The 21,999-nt window shown below is 45.5% G+C and overlaps 1 protein-coding gene across 1 annotated transcript in view; it reads right to left on the reverse strand.

Annotated features, from left to right (window-relative positions):
• LOC149365978 (uncharacterized) overlaps positions 1 to 21,999 on the reverse strand; it is a 247,465-nt gene that overhangs the window by 10,892 nt on the left and 214,574 nt on the right. Inside the window, exons 10-12 of the mRNA XM_089547446.1 lie at positions 10,080 to 10,225; positions 6,844 to 6,925; positions 368 to 518 (exon numbers count right to left, since the gene is read on the reverse strand). Coding sequence (XP_089403572.1) covers positions 368 to 518; positions 6,844 to 6,925; positions 10,080 to 10,225 — 379 coding nt within the window. The remainder of the gene's footprint in view (positions 1 to 367; positions 519 to 6,843; positions 6,926 to 10,079; positions 10,226 to 21,999) is intronic.

The raw sequence follows: 21,999 nt of genomic DNA on the forward strand, positions 1-21,999 counted from the left end.
ATTCCATGCCTGGCCCACGAGATAATTAAGTTGTTATTCCGAGACATGCCCTCTTCAGAAATTCTCTGGCCCAAAAATAAAACTTCCGTCAAGTCTACGAGCGGTTTTTTGTTTCTTTAGTGAGATCAGATATCACGCAATATGCAGTGAAACCGTCTGTCACACTATTACTGATGGACAGACAATAAACTTTACTAATACAAAAAAAAATACTTTATTGACACTGATGGAGTGAGGGCTATAATTTTGTGCCTTGAAAAATTCAGGGAGCCAGTCCGCTGCCGGGTTCTATAGTTTAGCTACTTCGATGTCATAATTGATGTCATAAGCTTTATCATGCAATGCAGAATGGGTTAGTGCCACGTACCGGTGGGCAGACGTCCAGGCAGAAGGACACGGTCATCTGGAACTTGACCGTGCTGTCTGAGGCGAAGCGGAACGCCTGGAACGGGGCCATCAGGGACTTGGAACCGGCGGCTCTCTCGAATCCTTGGAATACGGCAGGCTCCACGGGGCAGCTGTGGAAAAAGAACATAAAAAAACATGGGATTGTCTTCCCTATTAACGAAATGATTAACAAAGTACACACGACACTAGAGCAAGGTGTGTTGCTGGGCGAGTTGGTTGAGGTACGTCCTTGAGAAAAAACAGCTCTTGCAGACAAAGAACCAGGACGAAGAGGACACACCTGCGCTGTTGTATGTCCTCCTCGTTCTGGTCCTTTGTCTGCAAGCACTGTTTTTTCTCAACACGACACTACGCAAGGTTTACTTGTTACGGCTTCCAGCCGGACGGCGGCGTTGCTGTTTTCAGGCCAAACATCGTTCCCGGCCAGGAAAAGTGGAGGAGAACTAAATTCTTAGCAGCTCGTATGTGCAAGGAGCGCCAACAAGGAACCAGATTGCAGTTGGATACTCGGAACTAAATAGGACCTGAAATACGCGAACACGTGCGATTAATCGTCGTTCACGTCGACACCGTATAAGCGTCCACTACATGGCGCCACTTGATAAGGTATCCGCTCCCTGGCGCGTATAGAAGAAAAATTTCCGACCATCTTCCGTTGCACGGCATAAGGCGGCGTTCTAGGCGAAAAAATAAAGAAAGCTAAAAACTGCAAAAAAAAAGTATCAAACTAAAGAAAGAAAAGAATGCTAGCTGCTTTTCTTCGCCTACCCCTCCCACGCTGCGCGTATTTCAAAACCAGACTTGAAAATTCACAGGGACACCTCGTTAAATTATCTGTTGCCCATGCAATAGCATTAGCAGCTGTGAATGCCTCAACCAGAAATGACGTCACTCCCGTCTGGTGACGCAACTTCCCTTCAGCCAATGGGCGAATTTTTAAAACTGGCTTTTCCTTTTTCCATCCCATTAAAGAGTCGGAAAACTCCCTCTCTCTGTGTTCCTATATATTTTATATTTTTTATACAAGCGACCATCTGAACTAGAATATACTCCCGGTGGACATTGATTTTGAGAACTTTTTTTAAAAAAAACAACGGAGTCAGACGGTGTTCCGAGCACTAAAGGGGAGAACTGTACGGTCTTCGTGGAAGGAGATAGCGAAAATTCCCACACGAGTCACAAAAACCCCGCACTACGCACGGCACAGAGACAGCGAGTTTCTAAACCCTCGCTGGAGCCGACCAGCGCCACTACAGAGCTAGCGAAGCTGACATTTCAGACCCCAACTCGCACCCACACGCACGAGAAGACCGGAGCCGTCAACGCCACTCCTCCAGTACACGTCGTCGACGCTAACACGCGCTCTTCTGCCCAGAAGAGACGAAGGAAACACTGCAAGTCGTTGGCCTATGAGTGGCCGCAAAACTCCTCTTCTCTACTCACTCGCCCACAAAGTTGCTTCGCGCAACGCTGTCAACTTCGGCTCCTAGCACTTGTAGCGTAGGACGGACGGTAACAAAGCGGCCTTTATCGTTGCTCGACAGCCCAACCTGTTTTCAGAGCTTCAAAACTTAACAAAGTGCCCCAGTTCTACTCCTCGCTCAAGTGCAGCCGCTCTCTGAAGCCAGCCGCGCGCCGGACTAGGTCGCGAGTAGAGACCGGGACAGCATGCGAACACAAGATGTCAAAACGCCACGGCGGCCAGTCTCTAGTTCGGCGCCGCGCACACAGGTCCACCAATAAGCTAACTCGCTTTTTCTAAATGTGCTACTCGCAGCGACGCTTCTGTGTATATAGAGTTGAGCTGCTGAATTCCGGGTGGTCACGGGGTGATCGAAATAATTCCGGAGTTCTCCACTAGGGGCGCCCCTCATTGCCCAAGGGCAATTTCGAGGCACTAAATCCCGCATAACATTCGCCCAATGAGCCCTAGTGCTCTCGTCCTCAAGGTAGGGTAAGCGTGACCTCGTACATTGATACGCCTACAGGGCCCACCAGCACTGGAAGCGCATGCCAGCAGGATACATATAGCATAACACTAAAGTCAGCGCAGCCACTGATGGGAACGATGACACGGAATTGAAGCGATCGTTTAGGTAATATACCACTAAAGTGGAAAACGACGCTGGAAAACCAGTTCGCAAGAAAGACTCAGGGCTCGATTTCGCTTCAGTGTGCCATAGCCACTAGGGCATTGAAAAACAATCGCTTTTTTGCGCCTACCAAACGTAACTACAAGGCTGTCATTACATCGCTGAGTTCAACGTGCAACGCGCTGTGAAGCCCGCCTAGATAAAACTTGGAGAGAGATTTTAGGCGAAGAATATAACTGTAGAAATGAAGGACCCCTACAATTCTCTACGCAGCAGACGCTGGGATACCATGACTGATGCTCGAGAGACAGCCGAAGGTTCACAAGTAGATTTAACAAAAAAAAACGCAACAATAATGATACTGCCAGCTATATTCGCAGCAAAGCGCTACATCAGGCGCATTGAAAACAATGCTACTGATACGAAAGCAGCCAAAGCAATGAATTGCTTATAAAGAATGAAGTAAGCCCCCGCCGCAAACGATGGCCGATTGAACTACAAGAAAGAGGAAAGTGAAGAGTGTTAGGAGGCAAACATCGGAGAAGAAAGCAAGGAAGGATGAAGAACACGACAACCAGGAAGCCTGAATGAATTTTTATCCTGTTTAGATCTGCACTAAACCCTGGCCAATACCCCATCGTGGGTACGTGCCATAGCTTCAGAGACAGCAACAACAACAACAAAGAACAACTTGTTTTGTTTATGTTTATTGGGGTTTAACGTCCCAAAGCAACTCAGGCTATGAAGGAGGCCGTAGTGGAGGGCTCCGGACATTTCGACCACCTGGGGTTCTTTAACGTGCAGTGACATCGCACAGCACACGGGCCTCAAGAATTTCGCCTCCATCAAAATTCGACCGCCGCGGCCGGGATCGACCCCGCGTCTTTCAGATCAGCAGCCGAGTGCCATAACCACTTAGCCACAGCGGCGGACAACAAAGAACAACTGGCATCGACAAGGGTGCCCTATGGGGCTCCTTCTATACAAACTTCGGGGCGTCGGCGTCTACAACCCACTACAACACCCCTGAACATGCGACAACACCGCCACGCGTGCGATAATGACAAATCAGTCTGCGCAAGCAGCTACGTGTGAACCCTCTGCATGCCACCACGAAAACTCATGCGCAATAAGCAACGCTACGCGCGACAGAAAAATCCCGGCAAAGTCGACATCCCTCCACGGAGAACAACAGTCTGTGATGGGCGAACGCTATGTCAAAGAAAGGGCCCTGACGGATCCCGGACAAGCGTGCACCATCACCACGAGATGGCGACGCCCGAGAACACACTACAGCAGCAAGCAAGCAAGGAGCGCGCTTTATTAATACCGATGCCCGCATCAACGAGGTCTGGCGGGCGCGCGCTTCGGCGAAACAGCGAACCCGCCAGCAGCCGTCGCCGCCAATACGCCCCCGTGACAGGATCCCCACCTCGCCATAAGGTCCCACGGAGACGAAAACAAAAAGGAAAAAAAAAAAGAAGGCACGCACTGAGCACGCGTTCTCACGTCTCGGCGGAGAGAACACGCCCGGCAGATCCGCTCGAGCTTCCTTCGTGCAGACCGGAAAAACAAAAATAATAAAGAAATTGGACAGAGGAAAGGAGTAGACAAGAGGGGGGAAGAGGGTTCGGGAGTTGAGCCCTGCCCGAATTCCGTGCATTCCCGCAGGCACCGCGCACACGCGAAGACAGACCAGAGCGGCTTGTATAATCTACGCCGTTCTCCGCAGTTTTCTCGTTTCTTAATGTTTTTCGTTCCCACCAGAGGTCGCCGCCAGCGCTGATAGCTCGTTTTTTTTTTTTTTCCTTTTACTCTTTTGGCCTACGCGCATCGACCCGTCTGCGGGTGGCTGTCGCTATACTTTCACCGCTTTTGGGCTACACCCTCGCACAGCATACACAGAAGACCCGCGACACCTTCCACCCGCCTCTCGAAGCATTTTCGCACTCGTTCGTATTCGGTCGATGCAGGCAGAGGTGGGCACATGCTGCCTTTTCGACAGGATAGACACCGAGGACTGTTTTCTTTCTTATTCTTTCTTTTCTCGTTTTCACTTCTTCCCGCATTCTGCGCAGGCAACGTAACGAAGACGAAATCCCGCGGACGGCCTCTATCCCCGCTGTTATTGTACAGTTGAAATTCGTTGTAACCAAGTTGAAGGGTCCCGGTGATTACTTCGTTATAGCCGTATACCTTCTTTATAGACCGTATTGACCGAGCTTCCAATGGGAATCCTCATTCCTTCGTTATAGCGATTATTTATTTATAAACTGTTTCGTTATAACGAGGTTCCCCAGTAGTACCAAAGGGAAAAAAAACGTGTCGCCCAGTCCTGAAATTTCTCCAACGCCTGCCAGCGGTTGCGATTTTAGCCTGTCGCGCCAATCAGCAGATGCTAACAATGGCTCCGCGTTAAACTTCGCAGAAGCAAACTGCGACACTACCCCAGCTTTTCCAAAGAACCTCAACAAAAATTTTGATAAGCTGATGCGGAGTTGATTTAGCAACTGCACAGAAATAACAAGCCACACCGCCATTTGTGTTACTGATGCGCGAATTCAAACAACGCATTATTTATTCGAAGCTTCACGTCAGAGATAAAAAAAAACTCCTTATCACGCTCTAATGAGCAAGAAAATAGTGAACACTGAGCGCTGTGACTGGCAGAGACTGCGAAGTTCATATGCTTTCATCCACGCATGCTGCGGCTCAAACTAAACAAGCTTCACCGAAAAACCCCGAAAAACGCGCCGATCGCGCGGATTTCGTCTACACTTTTCCGAAACATTGTGCCTCTTGCATGCCGCGTTTTTCCTTTCTTCTCGCGAGCCCGACGCGCTTTTGCACGTTTCCTCACTTTCGGTCGATTTTTCTGCCCGCTCTTTCCATTATGACCGGGCTTTCTCATTAGCTGGGTTGGCGGGAAAAGCTTTCGTTACTGGGTCTTCCGCAGCAAGTGGTGTGCTGCAACTTTTCGAGTGTTAATTAGTTAACGCGGTCTTTACGCTGCTGCTACTACTGCTGCCTGCGCGGCGCGATTTCGACGAACCTTCTAATTAGCTGCCAGGCGCGTGCGATCATTCAAGACCGTACGCGACCGCTTTGGTTCGCCGCCGACTTTATACAGAAGCACGAACGGTGCGAGTGGTGTTTCTTTTCGTTTAACCCTCCGACAAGACCGCCGAAACAAAAACATCAGTAAGTTTTTTTTGCTTGTTTGTTAATGAGAGAGCATTATATGACTCTGTCGCGTCAGCAAAAAGTGTCCGCAATTTTTTTCTCACGATTACGTCGTTCTCTGAAGATATATGTATGAAAGTGTGATTGTGACAGATAGTTTGCGATAAAATGTTACCGTAGGAAAAATTTGGTTGATGAGGTGTGCAATTACTTTATTCAACGCAAAAAAAAGTGAGAAAATATCCTTAGATGTCAAAATAGCCCTGAACGTCGATATAGTATGTGGACGTTTTGCTTTCGCATTGCTCTAATCCGGGTCGCCGCAGTGATAGCAAAGTTCTTTTTACTACGATCAATCTAGGCCTATGCTTTAATTGCGCTTCCGCGGCTTCTCAGCACAGACCACCAAGTGACGCGAAACGCTCAATGTCCTACTGAACACATGCTGCCGCCTGGTGCCGCAGCCTCTCACTATATGCCGAGCATCAGAGGCGAACAGTGCATATGAACAAAACCTAGTCTTCTTGAGAAATTAGCGTGATCAGCGAGGGATTAGAGTGCCAACTAGCGCTAGTTGAACATTTCAATTAGTACAGTGATCAATCACGACACTAAACGCTGCTGCGAATCTTTGTTTTTTTTCTCTAACCCGGTTACGCATCGTTGCTCCTGTCCACACTCGAAGAATAACGAACAGATACGTTGCATTGCGGTTTTAATGCTGCTCGTGCGCACAACCGGGCAAGTGGTCTCATGGTCTCAAGTTTGACCTCAGTGAATGCCTTTGCCATCACGTAACATTTGGTGGAGGTGCTGCCGTCATGTAACAATATGTTTACTCTCTGCTTCTCTATCTCCTGCACTCCACCTCCCTATTCGCATATTTCTATTCCCTCCTCTCAAGTGCGCAGCACAAAACGGCACGCTGTACATAAATCCTCTAATTTACCAAAAAAACTTTTCTCTAGTTCGATTCTTTCTCACCCACGTCCACATCCCTCACAGCCTGAGTCCCTTTGGGACGTTAAACCCCATAAACCATCACCCGCTTTTCACAGCACTGTTGTACTATCCGCCTACAGCGAAAGCACATACATTCTATTGACGAAAAACGAATTCAAAACAAGACAAGCAAACATGAAACTCCAGCAGGCCTCACCCTTTGTCGTCGAGGAGCAGAATGGTTTCCGAACCTTCCCCGCTGCGAGCCGTCAGCGAGCTTCCGAAGATCCCGAACACAGCTGCGAGAAAAAAGAACGAAAGAAGGAATTGAAAGAGTATCGCGACTATAGGCCTACAGCGCTTCAGCTTTCGCGCAAAGGTCTGGTAGCAAAACGGAAACGCGGCGTAGCAACAAAAAGTAAGCGAACCAGATGCCTTAAGACAGAATAAAGGGAATATCTTCCAAATTGGTTTCGTCCTCGAGGCCGTTCGCTGTTTGGTAATCGGGAGCGAACTTGTGCAAACTTTCTTTTTTAAACTGTGGCGGCCAGCAGAGAATTACCGAACTAACCATCAATTTCGAGCTGTTTATGATATGAGGAGCCATGATTGGGTCACTACTGAAATGTGGTAAAGAAAGGACCATGGTGTTGACCCTATTCTTACGCTGAGACAAAAAATGGGGAGTTCGGCTTTACTTGATTGAATAAAGATAGCCGCAGATATGCCGAAACAATATGTCTTCGTTCTGAACAAACATTGACGTTAGAGGATATAGAAAAGCTTGCCTGATAAAACTGAAAACCATGGCAGTTAACAGGTATCAATAAAAAAAAAAAGAAAAGCATTAACTCTCCTCAGTTTCTTCGCAAAAGTAACAGAATCAAAACAGAAGAGGCTAACTGTTGCACCGAAAAAAAAGCAAGGAAATAACTACAAGCGCGAAAAGCAAATTGTTCTGCAACGTACCATTCCACAGATGTAAACCAGAGAAAGCCCTCGCGGAAATTCGCACGCCACCTTAAAATAACAAAATTTTGACCCCCCTCTCTTCCGCTCGAGGGCGCAGAAGACGCAAAGCTGGAAAACCAGCTCCGCACACACACAAAAAAAATACAAAAACACACACAAAAGCAACATGCCAAATCCGGGGATATTGTTCACATATTTCGCATATTTCCAGAGCACACCGCCACTGCACAATCCCCCGGAGACGGCCTTGCCGTGTGCTTATCCAACGCGATTTCGAGTTCTGCTCGGTTTGTTCCCTCCTTTTTCTCTATTTTTGCTTTACTTTTTTAAACCTTTAGTAAAGTACGATATTGCAATGGTATAGCGCGCGCAGAGAATTTATCGTTCTCGAATCGCCTGGCCAGCGCGCAGTATGCTCTTGGCATATCGTGTTTTCGGCGCGGGTCGGCGTTCAGAATTTGATTTTAAACCGAATAAAGCTATCCAGCACAACAGCAATGGTCGGATCGGTTTCTTTTTTTTTATCTTTCCTAACCTTACCTCGAGCGATGAAATAAAAACAAGAAAGATCAAAAGCGCATGCACTGAACACTCCTTTCTGCTATCTGTGGGTGCGTTTTGGCCATTGTCTCAAAAACAGATTACAGGGCGGTTTCAGCAAAGACTCGAGGGACCGTCGATTTTCAATTGCAATCCCTTTTGTTCGTCTTGCTGCCTTTTCTTAAGATAAACTGCTGCTGATTAGCATGTTTAAAGCTACCTTGAAAGATACAACTGAATTAAATTGTTCGTTTTGCTTTGTAAAGCTAGACGAGCGTACTAAAAGATTTTTGATAATTTACCTCACTGTCTCGAACTTGATACAAAGCGAACAGAAGAAAAAAATGAACATTCATAAGCTTGAGTTCACTTTCTAATTATATCGACACGCCTTAAGAATACGCTTATGCAATGTCGCTTAACTGTCTTGCACAACCGGTATTGCTAAAGAAACATGTTGGTCTCATTTATGCGTATTTTTTTATGTGTTGAGCACTACTAATTAATCTTTGGTTACAGGCGCGAAAAAAGACACAACATAAGACAGAAAAAACGCTTCGTCCCGTCTTTCTGCCTTGTGTTGTGTCTTGTGTCGTGCCTTTTTTCGCGCCTGTGACCAAAGATTAACAGTAACCATCTTCCACAGCAAGATGTTCTTTTAAGCTGCTAATTAAACACGCCGGCACTTCGATCTCTTAATTTTCGTTATTGTTCTTGATCCACTTCTCTTTTCAACTATTCTCTACCTTTGTTCTCGTATTCTTTTTTTCGAGATTAGCCTTCGTTCATACCCACCGGCAATTAAGGCAGAGTGAGAAGCTCAGGTTGTGTGACTTGCTCAGTTAAACTCCAGTATGCAGCGCCAATATTTTTTCATGACTTGCTTTAGTAACATACAACACACGAGTTTCCTACATGTTTCCCACGTGTTCTGGCACAAAATATTCCCACAAGTCTCGACTTTATGGCATAGAATGTTAATCATTTTCAGCAGCACAGCAACTACACGTGTAGCTAAGTCAGGGCGAACGAATCTGACGTCTAAAACTGAGCTCCTTTCATGTGGCCACTGCCACAAGCACATGTAGGTGAATAACACCACACAACGCCCCACAACTATTCCCTCGTGGAGACAATCACAGCAGGTCCCAATATATCATGTACAGGGGGATATCACTGATGCATATATATTACTGTACCAGAACAGCCGAATGAGGTCTGCGACCCAAATTCTTAACCTCAAGTATATAATTTCATTCTGAAATCTTGTTCACCAGCAGTAGAGGATGAAAAGTTCTTGAAGCGAACTGCTTTCGAATATCGATTTGTTAGATCAGAAGGTATGCGTCGCAGAAGCCTTAAAACAGAAACTCTGTGTCATGAAGAAATACCCACAGCTCTTATAAAGTGCTCATAAAACTGATCGATGACTAGGTGACTGCATGCGCTAGATACATTTCGGTTTCAAGTGCATATCCACCAACTATAATGCATTTGTTAATCCTTTGTTTGTGTTTTTTTTGTTCATACCATATGTATGCATATCGACACTGCTTGGAATCTTTTATTATTCACACCTCCTAGCTCGCTTCCTGATGAATTAACCTCATACAATAGGCTTTACAACAGGCAAAATGTATCACATTTATTTACTCATTCATTGATTGATTGATTGATTGGCTGATTCACCTACCGACCGACTGATTGATTGATTGATTGATTGATTGATTGATTGATTGATTGATTGATTGATTGGCTGATTCACCGACCGACCGACCAACTGATTGATTGATTGATTGATTGAGTGATTTATTTATTTATTTATTTATTTATTTATTTATTTATTTATTTATTTATTTATTTATATATTTATTTATTTATTTATTTATTTATTTATTTATTTATTGAACCCCCTCCGGTATTCAAACGTGGACTACTCACATTCATCCTCCATGTCGACCTTGAGATAGAGTGGTTCACCAAGATCGACCCCGGCAACTTCATCCCCGGAACCGTTCACAACCCTCAGGCGAACAGGTGGCGTCGGAGCCAGCCCCGTGATGACTTGCGTCAAGCTCTGAAGATCGCTGAAAGACATATAAAAAAAGGAGAGTAGTGGCTGATTAGGAAAACGAGAGAAACCAATGCAATAACTAAAGGGGAAAAAAATCTAGCACGACGGTAAGCAAACCTAAAGTGCGTTGTGTGTTGTGTTGTGTTGGGTTGGGTTTAATGGCGCATAAGCAGCTGAGGCCATCATGCGCCAAGCACAAGGTATAGGAACTGTTTTCTGTGGAATTTAACAAAATTGTGGAAGCTCTCAGTGGTGTAAAGGGCCTAAAAAGTTTAACTACCTATTAATAACGGAGAAAACGAGATTGAGGAATGGCTAATGGTAAAAACTTTAAAAAGGTCAGGTAGCCTCAGCGGCCATCCTTGGCTGGGCAAGGATGTCGAGGATCCCAACCAATCAAATAAAAGCCTCAGCCTTTTCCTCACGAATGAGGAAGTGGCTGAGGGACATCATGTGAAGCTATGGGTCATGATTTATATTTTGTTGAGAAAACCTGCTTCAGTTAAGAACTTAAAAACACAAGATATGTTCACAATTGCATTATCGCCTATGAGTAGCGTTGGGTGGAAAGGAATGGTTTGCTTATAAAACAGAGAAAAGCACTTTTTCCTTAGTTTTTCGAGTTTCGAACATAAAAATAAAATGTGGTTAACTGTTACTTCACCTCCACATGTACAAACTGGTTTGTCTTGCACTAATCACGCTAGTACAACAAGACACGACCAAGTGAGGTAAACGTTTAAAAATTGTGATGGGATGAATCACCAACAAAGCGAAGTTTGCACGACTGAAGTCGTTTGACAAAACGCTGCTTGAGCAACCCAGTTATCGACAGGCAAGCGTATGAGCAAAAATCGTCGGGAAAAGAGAAAGTAGTGATTTTTATTTAAGCACTCACACAGGCGCCGCGATGGACTGCACAATCACTAGAAGGCGAATCATTACAGCATGCTTAGTGGTAGTCAAACGGTCTTCATCTTCAGCGGTGATAATTGTTACCTGATATCCACTACCTCAGAATAACTTGTTATGAGTTTCAAACGGCCCAAAGATATATGCAGGTTGGAAGCTTTTCGTAACAAGCTGTCCACGAAAAATCAAAGCCACACTAAAACCAAAACTTTACATACACGAACGCAACTCCTCAAACTACCCGCCACAGTGCTCAGTGGCTATAGCCTCCTGCCTCTAAGAATGAGGTCCAGGTTCGAACCCGGCAAAGGCGGGTACAGTGAGATGGAAGTGTAAACAAACAGCGCCTGTTCCTTCCGCGCACACGCTCAAGGCATCCGTGTGGTCAAAAGTAATCGCAAACTCGTATACGGCTTTCCTCGTGTCCTAGATGCATATTTAGAACGTAATCCTCTTGTAGAACGTAATACCACTCTCACTTAAATGTATCTTGTACATATATTGTGGGAAATAAATAGTGCGCCGGAAATTGGCCCGGTGTCCTCGTTTCCGCCGCAATTCCCAGACCCAGTTCCTACTTCCGTAAAAGAACAGGCGCGAAAATCACGCATTAAAACAGCACTCGTCATTTCTGTCACCCTCTTAGATATTCAGTAGCCCATTATAAATTTCTCACTTTCCACATCAGGTAAGCAACACGCAGCTGTTTTCGCGATTGAATTCGATACCGTGCACAGCGAATTTTTAAATTTGAAATGTCGGTTACACCAACACCGCATGTTTCTATGGCAACTGAAACAGGAATGTACGCCTGTCTACAATTTGTGATCCGGCGTACGACGAAAGACTGTCACTACATGCTCATACAGAAACTTTGAACGGCCCGTCGATGAAAAGATGTCAACGAACAGTCGCCTAGCGATCCGGCTTTCACTGACATTCCGGCTGATGCCCTGAGGTTTTTCTTTGCTTTTTTTTTATTCCCCGCTCGAGCAGAGCATATATCCACCGATACGCTACGCACGCGTCCATCCGACGCGGCCTTCAACCCTGACGTGTAGCATTCATCACCCATTAGTCGCACCGATTCCATCCCCACACAGGCAGTACAAACAACTGACATCAAAAGGCAACCGTGACTACACAGCAGAGCACGCTCAGGGATGCATGCGGGCGTTCCTCGCACGAAATGGTAAATGTGCACTATGCTTTCTTTCGCATCATTGCAAACGTAAAAAAAAAGCGCCATTCCCGCAAACGCCTAAGGGCCCCATTCGCGACAGCTGACGCCCGCATCAAAGCCAACAGCCAGCACCGTTCATAACAGCACCCCCTTCCCCCTTCCAGCTGTCAAGGTGCCTGACACGGTTCCATAAGCATTTCCTACGCTACCAAATGGTTCCTCATAAAGGCCCACGATAAAACGCGGGAATAAAGCACGGCGGAGGCAAACCCACAGTCAAGCGTGCGCGTTATATACTACAATCTACCACCACCCGTACGTACACGGGCGCGCAACCTGTCCTTGACGCGCACTGCGAAGTAAACAACAACCATAAAAAGCCAGCAGCTGTGTAATGTACGTACATCAAAGAACAAGGCATACACGGCAGAGGAAGCCAGCGTGGCAAAAAAGCAAGCCAACGCCGAGAAGCACCCGGAGGGTGTAGCGAAAAGCCCCAGCAGCTTCCACTCACCCCTCAGGGCCTGAAGCAAGAACCGCAGCAGCAGCGGCGCAAACGGCTACAAACATCCGGCATATCGTGGCTGCTTTCTATAGCCTTCTCCCCTGCCTCCTGTGCCCCCCCCCCCCAGCAGGGATTGTAGCCGCCGCTGTAATCATTTCGAGCCCGCCCGCTCAGCGTGCAAGCGATGCGAGCGCCGCTCAGCGACCAACCCAGTGGAACGGCGTCGCCCCGGCTCCGGTGGTGTTCCGGAGAACCCCATCATTAGATGCGTCCGTCACCCACCCAACCCCCATATATGGTGTTATGTTCTTGTTTTCTACACGGTTCGGTTGAGCAGAAAGTATTCTTATTCCCCGTGAAGGGGCGAAGCTTCGCTTGAATTCGGGGGGTCCGGTTCAAAGAGCACGAACGTGTTTCTTTTGGTTTCTATCTTTTTTTTTACGCGCACGTCCGTAGCTCTCTGTGCCAACGAATACTACACGATGTCCAATGCGTTCTTTCAACTGATGCTTGGATTGTCGATTGCTGAGTGTTCAGCGTTGTTCGTTGGTTTGAGTCGGGACTGGGGCACTGTGGCTCCCCTCTTTCATTGAAGGCATTTGCTTCTGAACTCACGTACAACCCGGAGGTCAGAACCGTTAGCTGCCCTGCAACGTGTCCACTGTTCCATAGTTACCGTGTTGCAGGAAGGTTTCCGAATTCCAGCAGTTACAGACCTCGGTAACTACGCGCAAATATAAATTCACATTCGCGAGAAAGATAATCCAGTAATATACGTTGTGGGGCTAGTTGGTTCATACTCATATTTCTTTTATGCGCACAGAAAGACAACACAATAAGACAAGGTAGACAGGACGGAGCGCAATTTTGGCGAAACACTCAAAAAAGGGCCCACTGTAGAAGAAAGGTAATCCAGTAATATACGTTGTGGGGCTAGTTGGTTCATACTCAGATTTCTTTTATGCGCACAGAAAGACGACACAATAAGACAAGGTAGACAGGACGGAGCACAATTGCGCTCCGTCCAGGATTGCGCTCCGTCCTGTCTACCTTGTCTTATTGTGTCGTCTTTCTGTGCGCATAAAAGAAATCTGAGCGAGAAAGATATGGGGAAACCAAAAAAACTTTTTTGAGACCATGACCCAGAAAACAAGTATTATTCCGTACTTCAAGATTACGTATGTCGTTTAGACAAACAAATACATGCCTGAGTGCTGAAATTAATTCTACGTTCCTGCATTCAGCACTTGCACAAAAACCGAAGTTTGCTGCAGCGCACTATGATGCGGACTTAAGCTCAAAATATTTTATATGTTCCGCTATATCTTATAGAATATGCATAGCTCGAGGACCATGTGATATTAGAAACACTTATCCACTTATTAGTTGCTTTACATAAACACATTCCTTAAATTTCTCGACATGAAGGCAGCACAAAGATAGCTCAATGAACACTAGTTTATACAGATTATCAGTGTCTTTCTTTTTATATTCTGGTGACAGTCATCGTTTAACCAACAAGTAAATTTTCTCAAGTATAGTTCCTCGATACCAGTGCACCCAGTTACTTTTCCCCCTGGTTTAACTACTCTCCAGCCCTCGTCAACCAAACCTCTCATCGCCTTTTACTTTTACCAACCTTTTCACTTTACCTACTGTCTTGTGGCACGTAAGCAGCGAAGGCTATCATGCATCAAGCATGCTTTCATAAAACTGACTGCATCTCACCCATACTGATGTCGCGTTCAAAGTGAATACCAAGGATCTTTAGTGAAGAATGTTTTTGAATTCTATTCGCCGGTTTTAGAATTCCAGTGCGCCTGAAGCCACTGCATCGATCCGGTTCAATGGAGTTTGGAGGGCCTGATATTGATTGGTTTATGGTTTATGGGGTTTTAACGTCCCAAAGCGACTAAGGCTATGAGAGACGCCGTAGTGGAGGGCTCCGGAAATTTCGACCACCTGGGGTTCTTTAACGTGCACTGACATCGCACAGTACACGGGCCTCTAGAATTTCTCCTCCAAAGAAATTCTAGCCGCCGCGACCGGGATCGAACCCGCGTCTTTTGGGTCAGCAGCCGAGCACCATAACCGCTGAGCCACCGCGGCGGCCTGCTATTGAATAAAAATGTCCATTTATACCATAGCGAGCTACTGCGCAGAAAAGCACCAAATATCGTGTCTGGCGGCAAATCTTCGGCCGCAGCCCCTCGACCTCAAACACACACTCCTAGCTTCGAAAGTTAAAGAGCTTTCCCTTATCGTACCAGCGAATACATCTTTTATCTTTGGCTTGCGTGCGAGAGAGAGCGTTTCCTGGAGGAGTGTTTATACTTGAATTCGGCTAGCGTTGCAATAACAACGAGCACGGAAAGATTACCTGGCGTTTGCTACTCAACAAACACGATTTTCATTTACGGCACAGTCCCAAATCCCGCACGCCACCCCCCCCCCTCCCCCCTTCGAAAAAAAGTAAACAACTAGCCCTCGTTTCGTTCTGATATCATTCTTGCACTCTGCGCGCAAGCGCAAGATTACCGTCCTCTGCTGCCATGACAAATGGATCCATTTCATCCTTTCTCTTCCTTTTTTTACCTTTACGCACGTCAGTGCCTCACACCTGAGTGAAATGACGTGCGGGACCCTCCTTTCTTACAACCTCTCCCCCAAAACACTGCTCCTCATGCCTTCAAGCGCTCCCCATTCCTCCCATACTTCCCCCTCCAGTTTCCTCCTAATGCCATTCACGACGCTGACAAGGCTTCGGATCGGCTCAGCGGGAAAAGCCTAATGTATCTCATTAGCCGCCACTGCTTCCCCACTCTCCACGCTCTCCAAGTCCCAATTTCGGTTTTTGTAATTTCTGTCGCACTCAAAGGCTCGTCAGGATGGTAATTAGCTAGGCGGCCATAAGATTATACCGAAGACTTCCCCTCTGCCTTTCTTTTCCACTCCACCCCGTTCTTCTTCTGCCTCTTTACGTCGAGATGCTGCCGGCGTTCGCTGCTTTCAAGCTTCGAATTTCCCTGTTACACAGCTTCGATATTTCTAGTTTTCTTCTTTACGGCTTATTATTTTTGTTCGTCTTCCTTCCAAGTCTACGCAAAAGCGTTTGGGGCCAAAGTACGCGTCCATTCTAGCGCGAACGTTCGAATTTCGGCTGAACAGATCCCAGTGTTTCAGAATATATATATATATATATATATATATATATATATATATATATATATATATATATATATATATATATATATATATATATATATATATATATTCTTCTTACATTTTCCCCCCGGAAACTGCCATAATGAAGAGACGTAGTCCTACGTATACGCGTCGAAGAGCAAGAATTAGACAGAAATCCTGCGAGCGATTAAAGACCTCTCCGCACCCCCCCCCCCCCCCTTCCCGCTCTCCTAATATGCGCGCAGTAACTGTGCGCGCCGCAGCCCTCGTCCACGAGAATCGGCTTCGATTGAAAGGACCTCTCGCAAATGGACCGGAAGTTATATTAATTACAGTAAGGTAGGTAGGAGTTCTCTCTCTTTGTGTCTTTCTTCGCGGCTTCGTGCTGCTGAACTGTCTCGCCTGTTTTATTCGCCGTGACTTAAGGTTCCTTAATTGAGTCGCTGGAGGACAGAGATGTGATAGCAGTAAGGTGGAAAGTTGGCCGAGTTGAATCTTATTCACGATGAAGTTTTAGCGCCAAAAACGAGTACTAAGTAGGAGAGAAGACACAACACGAGCGCTTTTTCGCAACTCGTTTTTGGCGCTAAAACTTCACCATGGATGACAGAGATGTGAATTCACCGAAGGCCCGGAAGTCGTAGCAACAGTGCGAGTATTTCCCGGAAACGATCGGTACTTTTTGTGTGATTAGTCGGCCTAGCAAGAAGTACGCATCGGCACGTAAAGTGCAGCGGTACTGGAAGTTTTAAAACCCAGTCATGTGCTAAAATATCACGGCTACCATATTATCCACTTAGTATTGGTACGCTGTTATGCAAAAATTAGCTTTGCTTTATGTATTGTTTAATTAATGAAAAACTGTGGTCACGTCACACAATCCCCACTTTCTTAAGCAGCCGCATTAAATTCTTCCAAAGATAGACATACTTCTTTCCTCCAAGGAGATTCCTCCAAGGATAGAGCATTCTTCTTTGCCCCGCCGCGATGGCCCAGTGGTTATGGCGCTCGGCAGCTAACCCGAAAGACGCGGGTTCGATCCCGGCCGCGGCGGCCGAATTTCGTTGAAGGCGATATTCTAGAGGCCCGTGTACTGTGCGATGTCAGTGCACGTAAAAGAACCCCAGGTGGTCGAAATTTCCGGAGCCCTTCACTACGCCGTCCCTCATAGCCTGAGTCACTTTGGGACGTTAAACCCCAATAGACCAATAGACCAATCAGAGCATTCTTACTTATACGACATAGCAAACAGCCTCAAGTTGCCTTTATTAAAACCAACGACTACCTAAGCAAGAGCCTGCATAAAGTACTGTATAGCCACTTGGTAATTACAAACGATAAGCCTAAGACACCAGGCTGGAAAAGGCAAAGCTACGGACCAGAAATATTCCACGCAAAGGACAGTGAGGCTATTGGTGCATAATCTGTGAATAACTACTAATATTATGTCTGTAGTGGAGAGGCATTTTGAAAAGATACAAAAGACGCAAGAGGAAGAATCACTGCAGGCTGTCGTCGAGTGGCCTGGATTACTGCTCACATACGTAAGGCGCCGACGCGGCCAATCGCAGCGTTTGCATGAACCGGACAGAGCGCGAGTCGAGTATGTTATTAATGACAAACAACAGGTTTATAGAAGTAATGGCGCGGACCGTACCCGTTTTTCTCCTTCTTAATGTTTTAACAGTAGCAGAGCCGACATTTGGGCTAGTTGGTGTGAATTCATGGTGGAAAAAACCGCGCAAACTAAGACAGAAAGCACAGAAAAAGAAGGGAGACACTACAAGCGCTGACTCGCAACTAAGGTCTATTAGAAAAAAAAAAAAACATAATATATACAGTAACCTACCACAACTTCATTACGTCATAACCTCGGGGAAATAGATTATTTGCATGGCGTGTTCTTTTTCTGTGTTTTCTGTCTTAGTTTGCGCTGTTTTTTTCACCATGATTTAACAGTTTCTTTCAAAAACGGGCCTCAACCCAACCTCTCTTGAGTTCGTGTAAACGCTACAAAGCTAGCATTGGAGTAAACATATCTCCTTAAAAATGCTCGGAATAGTTCTTTTCTGAATGTCAATTCTCATGCTACACTTTTGCCGATATACTACATAGTACAGCTCCGGAAATTCTTAACAGTATTTATAATGCCTCTCGAACATGCCGAGGATGTAATCAGTTATTTTTCCGCTGTTGTGAGGGATATCTGCAGCAACTGCCTGCGTTTTACATCGGCTCCACAACCACAGCGCAGAAGGTCAAATTATGTATTTGCGCTTCTTAGCGGTAAGACAGGTTTTTTTGTTTGTGCGAATGACGCATCAAAAAAAAATTCCTTTAGTGAAAACTAAAGGATAGAGCTATAAAACCTAGTAAGGAAAGTACCAATTAAAACAAGGACTTTTTTTATTTCCTATTTGCGCTCCACACTAAAAAAAAAACTCTTTCTGGAAGCCTCCTCGGTATCGTCTTCTTTTAACTCCTTATTCCGCCGTCTCCGTAATGACAAATCCTCCGCAGCCGGTTCCTACCACTTATTTCTCATTCATTCCATCCGCTACGCTTCAGTCACATATATAACAGAACCGGATTCAAAGCGCACGCGTGAATGCTACTGGGAAATGAAGATTTTTCTACAGTGGCGAAGGCGTTTGAAGATACTTGGAGGGGGGAGGGGGGGTAGGGGGGTAGAAAAAAAAACAAAGAAAAGTAAGCGTCGTGAACGCGTTTCTGAATATAAAGCGTACATTGTGCGCCCACGAAAATGAACCCCCTCAGAGTGACTAAGAAGAATAGGAATAAAAAGTGGGAAGAAGACGGCTGGAACGGAGGGCCGGGAGAACGCTCGATTACTCCAGCCATCTTCGGGAACATTTTTTTTTTTTCAAATAAAGCACAGGCGGCAGGAGTCCCGGAAAGGCGGTATGCATGCACAAAAAAAAAACTCACCAGAGAGGTAAATTATCTGTGTTTGTTTCTGCATTTACGACACATCACTCCGCATACGCAGAAAAAGAAAGAAGAAACAAAAAAAGAAACGAAAGAAGGAAAAATGCAAAAGAAAGATAGAAACAAGTGCCTGAGTTTACACGTAGAAACAGGCTTACTGAAACGGATGTCAGACCCGACTGCGCTGTATTAATCAGGCAGCTGGCACGGAACATCCACTTCATTTGAGCTCGTTTGAGGGCATCCACTTCATTTAGTTGCGCACTCTCAAGAATACGGGCACCAAGCTACTTCGTAAGTGATAGCGCAGCACGAGAAAAAAAAAGTAAGCATGGCATATATGCTGACCGAAACTAGGTTACACCCTGAAAAAAAAAATGAAAAAAAACTAAAGTGGGAGTAAGCCACTTCCATTAAATGTGTTCAGCAGGCTCCCTAGAAGCTTAATTTTTGCAATATACTATACTTTCATATGCTCGTTTTGTTGTTGTTGTTTTATTCCTCCTTTGAAACGATGGCCCAGAAGGCCTATGATTCACGACGTTCTTGTTACAAGAAGGAGTTTCATTATTTGGTCAGCGTTTATTCTGACGCTTGGATTTCGCTATGTCGCCCCAGTCTGGGAAGGCAAACAGCCTAACATGAGAAATCGTTTTTTATTCTTCTAACATTGGTGTGCTCTCTCCTGTTGGGTGATATTTAGTTATAATTAACTTGGTCTCCGCACATTTTACCTGCTGGTGAGAACGAATAGCTCTTAAGCAGAGCAGAAGCTACTATGGTTACTAATTTTCCGTGTTCTATTAAGGTACATTGTTTGTAGAAAGTAACCAGCCAATGGGGTTTGTTTTGTTTTTGTTTTTAACGCGAAAGCCTTTTATGGCTTATACTGTCGTCCGTTAACAAAGCCTGTAACACGCGTCTAACTCGGGAACTAAAAAAGATAGAAGAAAACCAATGGTTGCTTCAGATAAAGGAGGAAAAATAAACCTAGAAGCCAAGTTTGATGACTGTAGGCTAATGACTTAATTAATTATAGCCAAAAATGTCGAAATTGCGTCGAAATAGCGCAGACGTCGATATAGCCACAAAAACGATGTGACGTCAGAAAAACGTCGGATTTGTGCCAGATTAGACGGATAAATGTGCAATTAAGCGTAATTAACACTTAACACCCCCAAAGGTGTACAATTTCGTTATCGATATAGCCACGGGAATGGTGTGACGTCACATCCACCGGAAGTCGTCACGACATAGTGTCCTCGGCTTCCGCCTCTCGACTCTTTAGTTGCCAAAGTGTCCAGGCAATTTTTTCAGCCGTGTAGCGAACAACTTATGGAACCTCTTAAGCTCTAAATTTATGAATGGTAAGGGCAACCCTAGTCCTAACTTCTCTACACATTTAAGTCTTGAATCTTTGCCTGGCTTTTTTGCAAGCCGGGGCGCTGCTTACTTGCCAGTTCGAATTAGTTGACTCATAAAACGGCAAGCGCAAAGACGGGATACAGGAAGGTGAGAAACAGTTCGTAATTAACCAAGAATGACAACGACTGCTCTGTCTGTATTCTCTTCTTTAGCCGTATAGCTGTGCTCAAGTGGATGTTAATGAGGAATTACTCCTAATAGCCTTGTTTTACCCATTCATCATTACTGTGCGGCGCATTGTTAAGTCACTCGCTTGAGTTTTGTGGAGCTCTTTGGCCGGGAACTGCTAGATCTGCAAGCATAAGTTCCACTGGGGCCATAAACGAATAATGCATTTTTTTTTTCTGTGATTTCCGTTTGTCCCTTGTATGAAACGCAGTTCTATGTAACCGTGAAAATATAAGCGGAAAGGATATCCAGAGACATGCATGTGGAAGGCTATTCCGCAAGGGACTTTTTTGAGTGAACAGAAAACTTGCTCCACATATTTCATTCCTATCTGTATCTGCAACACAGTTCCACTTAGTGGTCAAATGCTTTAGGGGCAACCCCCAATGTGGAGTAGATTTGTAATACGGGAATAATTAATAATTTTTGAAGTTCCCCTTAAGTTCCCCTTGCCAGCTGTAACAGCTGTGGAACACGATTAAGAGTGTAGGTAGGCTGTACAGGTCTAAATTAATAATAGCGCAAAGCCCATTCGCAAAAAAAAAAATGTATTTAAACGATGGACTACTCATAGGATCAAGGAAGTTTGCGTACAACTACGCCAAGAAAAGTGCGTGCACCCCCAAGCTTAATTGGCATATCTAACAATTTAACAGGGCCAACAGTCGGATCTAGGAATGCGCAATCTTTGAATTGAATGTAAGACGAAATACAGCGCCTCCTCATTGAAAAAAAAAAAAAAAAAGTTAAAGCGACAGGCAACAATGTTTGTCGCCTTTACTTCTGTTTCAGGAACGACGTAAGTTAATCCGCGATGAAACTAACATATTTCCACTGAGAATGCCGCGAGTGTAGGCTTCCAAACCCGTTTCCGTAAGAGGGCGTGTGCAATGCATTCTTACGCTAAGCTGAACTCCCTTGGGCAGAAAACTCTGCAAACCCACTTTAACTGCTTCTGTGAGAAATATTTCGCTGCTCGAAGCACGGTACAAGAAATATCTCGCGCCTTTGTTGAACGCATAATTTATCATGAGATAAAACGTTCCCCTTGACACTGCTTATAATGGAAAGGAATATCATGATTTATTCGGGCTCTATAGCAGGGCGCGGCAGATCCCTCTGGTATGAATCTTGAACATGCAGCGTTATATATATATATATATATATATATATATATAGAGAGAGAGAGAGAGAACGGTGATACTGGTTGCGAAACAGCTCGTCTTCATTAGAGGCATGGCGCTCAGAGTCATTAGGCCGGCGCCAGGTTTCGAAACTCGGGCCGGGGAATTTGCACGTCATAGCACGGAAGGCATGCATAATGAGACCTGATGCACGGCGTCGGAGGTTTGCAATCTACGTTCCAGAGAAATGCTGCGATTCTGGCGCAATATACCGCCCCTCCCGTGTGCCCCTACCCCAAACTGCAACGCATCCTTTGAAGTTTGAACTCGCTGCG

Source organism: Amblyomma mixtum, chromosome 1 (assembly GCF_055824585.1).
Source record: "Amblyomma mixtum isolate Tamu chromosome 1, ASM5582458v1, whole genome shotgun sequence".
In the NCBI taxonomy this organism is placed as follows: domain Eukaryota; kingdom Metazoa; phylum Arthropoda; class Arachnida; order Ixodida; family Ixodidae; genus Amblyomma; species Amblyomma mixtum.